Raw genomic sequence first — 9794 nt, 5'->3', positions numbered from 1 at the left:
GTAGAGCTCTGGGATGTGTAATGGTTGTGCAAGTGTCTTTTCTTTCCCAGAGGGGAGGATCTTTCTGAAAGTGGCCCTACTTTTGCTTTAATCTGCATCATCTGGGATTGTTTCTTCATATACAATCAATTTAATTTGTTTTATTGAAAACAGTTCAGGGGGCCACATTTTATTTTAGGTATAGAACGAATGTAGCATGCAAAATTCTGCTAGCTATCCTTGTGTGTATACAGTATTCAGTTTGGGGATTTCAGGTAAGTGAACTTGAACTGCAGATTGTCTGAAATAAAGAGAATAAATAAATAGTAGTGTGTAATCCAGAAAGACCAATTCCCGATAGGAGTCTTTAGGGGATAATGTGAAATGGATTGGACTGCAAATACAGTGCTCTGGTGCTTAAAGAGGTGTCAGGGAACAACAGGCTGTCTTGGTCCTGGAGCACTCTGCAAAAGAGGAGGAAGCAGGTGTTCTACCAGAGCATGGCTGTAGAGCAGAGATCAGGATCATGGTTTTGATGTTATACATGCAGCGCTGTAGCTGGACAGAAGAAGGATGTGTCTAGCAGAAATAAAACAAAAGCCAGAATTCCAGTCATTTTGTTTTTTTCTGAAACTTCTGGCATAGGCAGGAGTCAAAATTCAGCACTTTTCCTCCCTGTTTTATTTATCAATGTTGTTATTACTGAACTCTTCAGCTTTGATTTGCTTTTTTATAGGGGCTTTTCTCAGTATGCAGTCCTTTTAGATCTGGGCGTGATAACGAATCACATCCTGCACGTTGGACACTTGGCTTTCACCCCCATATATTCCTGCTTGTAAGTATTTTATTCATTCTCCTTGCTTGCTTTTATCTTACTTTTAAAGAGCAGGTTCAACTGACAGGCTCTGGATCTGATCCCAGGTTATGATGGCTTTGCTTTGCATTGATATAAATAACTCTATAATCTGCAGATTCATGGGAAATGTAAATGATACAAGCATTTGAGCCTATCTGAATTAATCTAAGTATCCTTATGGCTTTGAGAGTTTCCTTTTCACAACCCAACACAAAACCCTAAATAAAATATGACTTGATTTTCACCTGCAACCAAGCCATCTGGGCACTTGTCTTCTTAGCTTTTGAAAGTCATAAATTTAAATCACTTTAAATCATAATTTAAAAAAAATGAAATTAGACCATACATCAAAGGAGAACTTTGCTTGTGGAAGGAAATAGGTTTTCGTTTTCCTTGAGTGTGCTATTTTATTGAGTCAGTTGGTGACTGATCTGTTTCCCAGGCAGAGTGGTGAAGGGATTATCTGCTGCTGGAGGGTCCATCTGTAACAGGAAAAAGAAGCATGCTGCTTACTTGTGCCTTTTGATTGCTAAAGGCATACAGACAAGAATAAGAATTAAGGATCATGTTCTTGCTAAACTCCAAATGAGCATTCTTTGCCTTTGCCACCTGTGTTTTCAATGGAATAAAATGTTGCTCACCTTTTTTGGCCTAGGTTTACTGTCTAATTTAGTTGCATGATGTTAAATTGCTACATTTTTCCAGTCTGGAGTGAATTGTTTTTCCAGGCTGAAGAATTCCCTATATATAAAGTTCATTCAGTCCTTTGGTATGAGCATGCGAATATATTTTTATTGGCATTAAATGCTTTGTGTTACATATTAACTGGAAGAACATTATGTGGTGATATAGTCCTATATGTTACAGGAAATAAACATAGAAAATGAAGATGGTGAGGAGGAAGATGAATTAAACCAGAAACTCACTGGCCTTTGTACGTGTATTGCATTAACAAGGGTCATGAGATATTTTAATCTTTTTGATAGACCTAGTGAAAACTTGTTGCCAGCTTTTGGAAGTAATCACTGATAACAGAATTTGAGGAGTGACACACTTTTAGGGATGAGGAGGTTTCATCCTGTAACTGGCATCACTGTACTGGCTGGGAACCTGCATAATCCTCCTCCTGCTCATCCTGCCCTGGTGCTGAATGAAGAGATGTTGTTTTGCTTTCAGATCATAAGGGATGATGTCATTATCTGCTCATTCCTGGCTTGAACTTTCCAAAAGGGCAAAAGAGAGCAGAGAATGCACTTGTGAGTTCTTTAACAATCGGTGTCAGCTTTAATGAATGTCCTCTGCCTCCCCTCTCCTACTCAAATCAAAGAGCTGTCTGCCTTTGTTTTAGCACAGATCCAGACTACCATCTTGCAACTCATCTCCCTATTCTAGCCATTTCCTAGCTAGATTAATGGCCAGTAATTTTAGTTCCATTTGGATCTGCTAACCACCAGATCCTCCCCATCAGAGGGACAGTCCCAAGTCTTCATTGAGGTCACATTGTTTCATTAGTGTGGATATGCTTCTTTCACCCTCATCTCCATGTCCCCTGGGACACAAGCAAGCATGGGAACTGGCTCCATGGGAGGACAGTGTGTGCAAGATGATGAAGCCTCATGGCCAGAGGCTCCTTCTGCCAGGATCCATGGACATCTGACATGGGCAAGTTTCTTCAGCTGTCCTGCAATGGGTCAGTGAGCAACCCTCTGCCCTGCAGAAGAAAAGGTGTTATTTTAACAAAACCTCTGTTTTGAAGATGATAGAACTCTAATCCTTCTGCTGCACTCATCCTCTGCCTTTCTGTATACATTGGGCTGAAATTGACAAAAGGGTTTTACGTTATTAGGGAAGGAAGGCAGAATCAGTTAACAGCATATTGATGTCTGATGGGATGAAGGACCTCACTATTGTACCTATGGTAAAGGCAAGTTAAGTTCTCCTGTGTAAGGAGTTGTTTACAATAAGGGCTTTTTAGAATACCTCCTCCTTGTAAAGAAAGAGTTGATGGGATACTGTGACAAAAGGTTTGTGTAGCATAAAAATGCTGATTTTCTTTGGTGTCAATTTGTCTCTGCCTGAACATTTTGAAACCTCTAAAACAGCCAAGGTATTTCTCAGCTTGTAGTCACAAAAGCCAGGAAGAACCAAGAAAGCAAAGTGCTTCTCTTTGGCTGATAAATTTTCAAGAAAATGAACCAGATTTGCCTGTGCTTCCTGTTTCTCAATTTTTAGGGCTTCAGTGGTTGTGAGTATGCTATATTAAGTTATAGTTCACTGAGCCTGGAGAAATAGAGTTGTTGCATCAAGATATGCAGAGAAATACAATACAGGCAACTGGATGATAAAGGATTTATGACATTGGGACTATGAAAAAGCTCTCTGTTTACTACATGCCATTCTGGAGAGTGCTGAAGTCTCATTTGTCATTCACCTTAGACTGAACTGGGAGATGACTAGTGTCTCAGCAGTGCTCAAGATTGAATTACGTATACTACATATAATTTGGCACCTAGGGCATATGCTAATTAATGAGGTGTCTGCTCCTGAGCACATTTCCATTTTCTGAAAAAAGTAGGTTTTATAACAGGTGCCATCAAAGTTTCAGACAGTGGATAGCTTTGGCATGGCTACCCAAACTCATACTACTCATTACCTGGGATTTACCTCTTATGTAGTGATGGCTCACTTAATCCCTTACCAGTTTGCTCTGCTTTTGGTGGATGCCAGTTTGCCTGTCTCCTACTTACGTAGGATAAAAGAGAAAATGAAAAACTCCAACTGAGGCTGCCTACAGTATCTTCTAGGTAGCCCTACCCTTGGAATAAGGGTGGTTGTCCTCACCTGTGAAAACTGATTTATACTGAGGACATGAATGGAGGAAAAATGCACAGCTGGAAGAAAATACAATAGTGGTTCTGGTAGAAAAGTGAGGATATACAAATGACACCATGTGTGTGCAGGGCCTCTCCTTGTGTGCCAGCTGTCATATTTGGGGACTAAAGAAGCAGAACAAGGTTTTGTGCTCTTGCACATCTAAACCCAGCAGAGTGTGGAGGTGGAGTCTGTGCCACCTTGGTACAGTGAGTTGTTTTACTGAAGTGCGTGAATCTTTCTAAGCAGTTTGCCCACCAGAGCAGCGAGGCTGAGTAATGGAATAGCAGCAGCAAGAAAACTCATCCAGTGTCAGAAAGGCAGATCATGACCTGGGACTTTCAGTAGTGGGGTTGGACTTGATAACTCAGGAAGTCTCAAGCTGTGCATCCCTGTCTTGGGATTGCAGAGGTGTCTCTGAGAAAGATCCAGCTCTCTAATGCAGATCCAGCTACACCACAAAATCTGAGTCCTCCAGCAGACAGGTCCCAGTTCTCCTGTCCCAAGAGTTTGCAGGATTGGTTATTTGGGAAGCCTTCTCCCGTCAGACTTCCTCTCCACCTCTAGTCATTTTGCAACAGCACTTTAAATTCAGTCTTCACCTTAAACCAATTCAGCTTTCCAACAACAGATGAGTGAAAGGTACAGACTACAACAGAATTTGAAAGCTTTGGCTCCTCAGTTGAATTCCGTGATCAGTTTATGGCTCCTAGAAAGACAACGGGTTTATTGTAGTTAGCCACTTTGTTTTGCCATTGTACTTTGAAGTCAGTGACAAAATTCCCAGTCATTTGTTGGGACCAGGTTTGGGCTAGATGTTACGATGTTGTTCTGTTTAGTTTTCAGAAATGCACAAAACCAATTGCCAAAAAAGAAGGTGAGGCTGACGTCTGGTTTTATTGGGGGATATTCCTTTGTGAGGATTAGGATAAGAGAGATAAATGGTTCGTGCTACTTACCTTCTCCCAGCAGAAGCAGGAACCTGAGCCAAAGAATAGCAATGGTCCACTGAACAAAACTACTTGTCGATCCCACTCTTAAAAGCTGAGAGGTCTGATTTGCAGCATGGCAGAGGTTGATGCAGCCCTAGGACTTTGTAGTGGAATTTTGGTCCAGAATAGCGTTTGCACCCTTACCTCACATCACTGGCTGAGCTATCCTGGCTGCTCTCCATCAGGATTGAAGTGTTGGAACAGCACCAGGGAACATCATCACGATCAGATCCATTTTATTTCTGTATGTGTTTTGTACCTTCCCTATGAATACTACTCAGATGTCAGGACCAGATATGTTCACACTCTGTATGCTTTTGCTGTTTACTCCAACAGGGTACGTACAGATGGTTGGTAAAAAACCTTTTAAAATGAGTAGGACCTTACACTTTAGGTCCATATTCTTAGATGTGTGATTAAAACATCACAGATTTTTTTTTTCATCTTCCTTAAAATATTACCCTAAGAGCCACTTTAGCTGAAGCTACATTTTGTGGTGAGATTCATTTACACCTCGTGTCAGTACACACTGTGAGTGAGGCAACTAGGATCTGGACCATAGTCATTTGGAATCAGAGTTTTAGTGTCTCTATTCTCAATACAAAATACTTGGTTAAAAATAGCCCTGTTGACATTGTAAGACCTATAAAGGCTCTCATCTAGCAAAACACATCTCTGCTTAACTGTGAGGTTCTGATTAATTCTATTTAAGACCATAAATTTCCCACTGACTTCAAAAGAAAGACCCACACCGAAGTCCTTCCTTGTAGCAGGGCCAAAACTGTTCATGGGAAAAGTAGAACGTAGCAGATTTCAAATTTGTGAAGAATTTAAAATCTTTTAACTTCTGCAATGCTAAAGAATTTATGTGAATTAATTCCTTAAGTTATTATAGAGCAATTCAATTAATAATGGAATATTTATATAACTGCTTTTCATTATGATGAGTAATCAAGGATAAGCATCTTCTATATCAAAGCTTATCTTTTAGAAAGGATAAATTAGCTGTAATGCACTTAACTACTTCCAGAACATGAAATGAACATGTATTGTTCCATTAGTTAATTTTGAGTCACTGAATAAAGACAGTTCAAAAGGAATACAATCTCATAAGGATCTCTTTGTTCAGTCTATTGTGACTTATTTCACAAGGTACAATAAATACTGTTTCTTGTGGGGCTACATACTATTAGGGTTATAAAATGGTTTTGATTTAGTATATTTTCTGTGTCAGTATGAGTTACCACAAGAGTAAGAATTTTTTTATCTGGTATTTGTAGATGCAGTTTTGTACTCCTGCATATCTTGTAGGCTATTGGGGTGGTTGATTAACCAAAAGCTCCACAGTAAAACAATCAGTGCAGTTAATAAAAAATAGAAACAACATCTGGAAGGTAACCTTTTATCCATGAAAACATTACAGATGGATGTGTGCTAGTAAATTAATCCAGGCCAAGGCATAAGCCTGTCTGTCTTCATCTCTCCTGTTGAATTAGCAAGCATGCCTCCTGGCATGGTTTTGGCCAGCAAGCATCCTCCAAGCAATGCCTGGACGTATCTGGGGTTACGACTGGCTGTTATTCATTCCCAAAGGCAGCTGTGATTTGGCCAGCCTGTCCACGGGGATAAAAGGGAGTTTAGTCATCTTGATGCAGCACAGGTTGTCCTCAAGAACAGAGAATAGCCTTGACCTGTTTATGTAGTAGTATAGAGGTAGTTCTGAGGTATAGAAACTAAAAGCAGGGTTTAAAAATGTAGAATCAGGTTCTACCTACCACTTAATGTAGTTCTTGTTTCCTCAGGCACTTTGGGCTTTTTGTGGCATATAGCCTAACGTCCTAAATTTAAATTACAGTGCAAAAGTACAGTGGGTAGCTATGCAACTTCAGTGGCTGCAAAGCGAACTTCTTAGCTTTTTTCTCAGGGTGTCTCCAAGGCTTTTGTGTTCACAGAGAAGAAACAGTACCAGCAGAAAAGTACCTTATCCTTCGTAAGCATCTTGAGTTCAGGTTGGGGCTTTTATAGTTACATCATATGTCAAAAGGTGTCAGACCCTTGAAGAAAGAAGTACTTTACTGAGTTAGCAGAGGTGGCATGTTGAAAGGAAAAATTGGAAGCAGACCATTGCCAGGAACAGTGCTGGGAAACTCATGGAAACACAGAGATACTTGAGCAGTTGCGTGACACACAAGGAGAGACCCCAGACTGTTGCATCATTACTTCCAAGGGCCTGATTTTGTCTCTGGCTGATGCTGACATTGTTTGCTTTCTCTATCAACGTAAAAATCAGTGGGATTTTCCTCAAAGCTTCTAACAGTGAGTTAGAGACAATTGTATCGAACTGGGACCATAGGATGAGGCTGAAAGCAAGGTCAGGATGAGAGAGACCACACTGCCAATGGGTATTGTCTTCCTTGTAGGAAGAAAGCTCACTGCCTTTCCTTGTGGTGCCTGAGTATCTGCAGTTAGAGGTTGGCCATGGATGGATGGATTGAAAGATTGCACGTGGATGATTATATGCAGAAAATTAGCTTCATTTCCTACCCACTTGCACCTTGCATTATCTGTTTTATATCAAAACAAAGGCAATGGGTTGCACCATGTAATTCAGCTACAGCATGTCAGCTTACAAGCAGTTCCCCATCATCAAGCCTTCTCTTACACTTCCAGGCTGCACCTGGGGACTGACTACATTTTTAAACAAAACACAAAGCAGCTTAGTATACCATGATCTGCTTGTCCTGTGCTACTTTGACTTTTGCCAGCACCTGAGCTTCCAGATCCCAACACAAAGTGGCTGGAGGCAAAACTTTTTCACAGATGGGATCTCTTCCCCATTTGCTGCCCTTAGGTAATCCCCTTGCTGCCAGGGCCATTCATTCCCTTGGGATTTAGGTCTCAGCAGCTGCAACACTTCGTTGAAACGTGTCTGCCATTGAGATCCCCACAGGAGCATTATAGCAAGATGTATTTTGATCTTTAAAACCATTTGATCCATTTTATAAATATATGGCAAGAAAGCAGATCTGGCAGATTTTCTCATTTCGGGTACCTCTGGCAAGACAGTATGGAGTAAATGGTTAATGGATTTGTCATCCATCGTAGTGTTGATCAGCCTTCCTTGTCTAGGTTGAGAAGCCCGGTGTGAATATAAGCATTAGAAAGGCAGCTGTTCAGTGCCAAAGGGAGTTTTCGTTCCTTGACTAGGTTTTTTCCACAAGATAGATTTGGATTCCAATATGTCCGTCCCATATATGGTACATTTTTATTGTGCCATTCCTCAGTTAAACAACTTGTGGTGGGGAATTTTAAGTCATTGATGGGTAGGATTTCTCCTAATCCCTGCATTTTGGAAAATAGAGATATAAAGATAGTTGTGTACCTAATGCTTTAAGAATTGCAGCTTAATGCTAAGGAATAACGTGTAACTTAAGAACTAGATTGTATCAGATACACATTAAATCACATTATCTGCTAGTAAATTAATCTTGGTTTTTTATTTTATTTTATTTTTTCTCTCCCTTGCAGTTCTGAAGGATACAATCTCACATTGTCCTGGACTGGAGCAGTAAAGGATAAATCTGATCACTGGCTGACTTGTCATCTCTTTGTAGTGATGGACAAAAGGTCGCCTAAAATAAACTCTTTGTTATGCTGCTAGAACTACCTTTGAACCCAAGATCTGTTGTGATTTTTGAAACACAAACCCAAAAATGTCAGAACCCGACCCTTCATCTGGATTTGCGGGAAACATGGAAAATGGGACTTTTCTGGAGCTGTATCCCACATCCCTTTCAACTTCAGTGGATTCATCACCTGGCCATTTATCCAATGTCTATGTCTATGTTTCAATATTCCTTAGTCTCTTAGCTTTTCTCCTTTTGCTATTGATCATTGCACTTCAGAGGCTGAAAAACATAATTTCTTCCAGTTCCTCCTACCCAGAATATAATAGTGATGCTGGAAGCTCTTTCACTAATTTAGAGGTTTGTAGTATTTCTTCCCAGCGCTCTGCTCTCTCAAACCTTTCTTCATGAAACTGAATGGAAGGAAACATACAGTGAATGGAAGAGCTTTGCCCAGTTTCTTGGGAAGGTAGTGCATGCAACATTTGCCTTAGAAGACTATTATGAGGAGGTGGCTTTCAAAGTTTCCATAGGGTTTTTTAGTTTCCTTTTCTAGTCTGCATTTCCCCTTTTACTAATGTTCTTTTTCATTCTGGACAATGGATAATGACATTTGTTCATTGTTTTATGCCTGCAATAGTGACGCTGTGTTTTTCTCACACATATGCGGTGTTCATTAAAAGTATTCCTGCCAAATTGTAATACGGTTCTAACTGAATGTGTCATTTTTCTGCTCTAGTTGTGACCCCCTTCGCTGGTTTTGTATCAGTAACATGGTCACTACTTTTCTTTTTCCTTTTTTAATTAGATAAGGACTTCTGGATGAAATCCCTATTGCAAAAGTATAAGAAAAAACACTGCTTAAATTATAAATATTAGGACAATTTAAAGTTGTTGGTATTTGTTTAGTTTGGTAGTTGTTGGTATTTGTTTAGTTTGGTTTTTAATTTTCAAGTCTTTTCCAGTATTTATTGATGTTTATAAAATCCATTTCTTGACTGTTGCTTTTGTTTATTCATACTCCTAACTCATTGTGTATAAAGTCTCTGTATTTCAGTTTTTGAATCTCTGGTTAACTTAGTAAAGCAACTGCAATAACTGCTGAATGTGTGGGGATATTCTTGGACCCTGTTGCGTATCATTTGCCTAATGACTTGTTCCTCCAGGGGGCAGCTGTTGCTGCTGAATCATAAATATCACACAACTCCTTCACATCCTTCACTGAATCTGTAGCTTGTTCTTACTGGATACCAGTACAAACTAGTGCTTTCTTTTAAAAGGTCTGCATATGACACCTACAGCTAGCAACTGAATAGCTTCTAAACTGTCCTTTACGAGCAAAATGTTTTTTACTGAAGTGATCAGTGCCAGCAGGGAGAGAAATTGCTTGCACTTGATGAGGACTTCCTCAGCCAGATTTTGTCTTGTACTTTCACATACTAGGGTGGAGGGGGAAACACGAGGATCTGT

General features: G+C 40.0%; 1 protein-coding gene across 1 annotated transcript; it reads left to right on the top strand.

The window, feature by feature from the left end:
* The first annotated feature begins 742 nt into the window (after positions 1-742).
* Positions 743-8792, top strand: SERTM1 (serine rich and transmembrane domain containing 1). The gene is made up of 2 exons (XM_080612669.1): positions 743-814; positions 8227-8792. The coding sequence occupies exon 2, from the start codon at positions 8412-8414 to the stop codon at positions 8733-8735; it is 324 nt and encodes a 107-aa protein (XP_080468795.1). The 5' UTR covers positions 743-814; positions 8227-8411; the 3' UTR covers positions 8736-8792.
* The last annotated feature ends 1002 nt before the right edge of the window (positions 8793-9794 follow it).

Source organism: Psittacula echo (assembly GCF_963264785.1).
Source record: "Psittacula echo genome assembly, chromosome: 3".
NCBI lineage: Eukaryota > Metazoa > Chordata > Aves > Psittaciformes > Psittacidae > Psittacula > Psittacula echo.
This window is presented reverse-complemented; position numbering and strand designations above follow the sequence as displayed.

What these genes read in the sequence shown, in the direction of transcription:
- SERTM1 (XM_080612669.1), top strand. Translation starts at nt 8,412, where the DNA reads ATGTCAGAACCCGACCCTTCATCTGGATTTGCGGGAAACATGGAAAAT.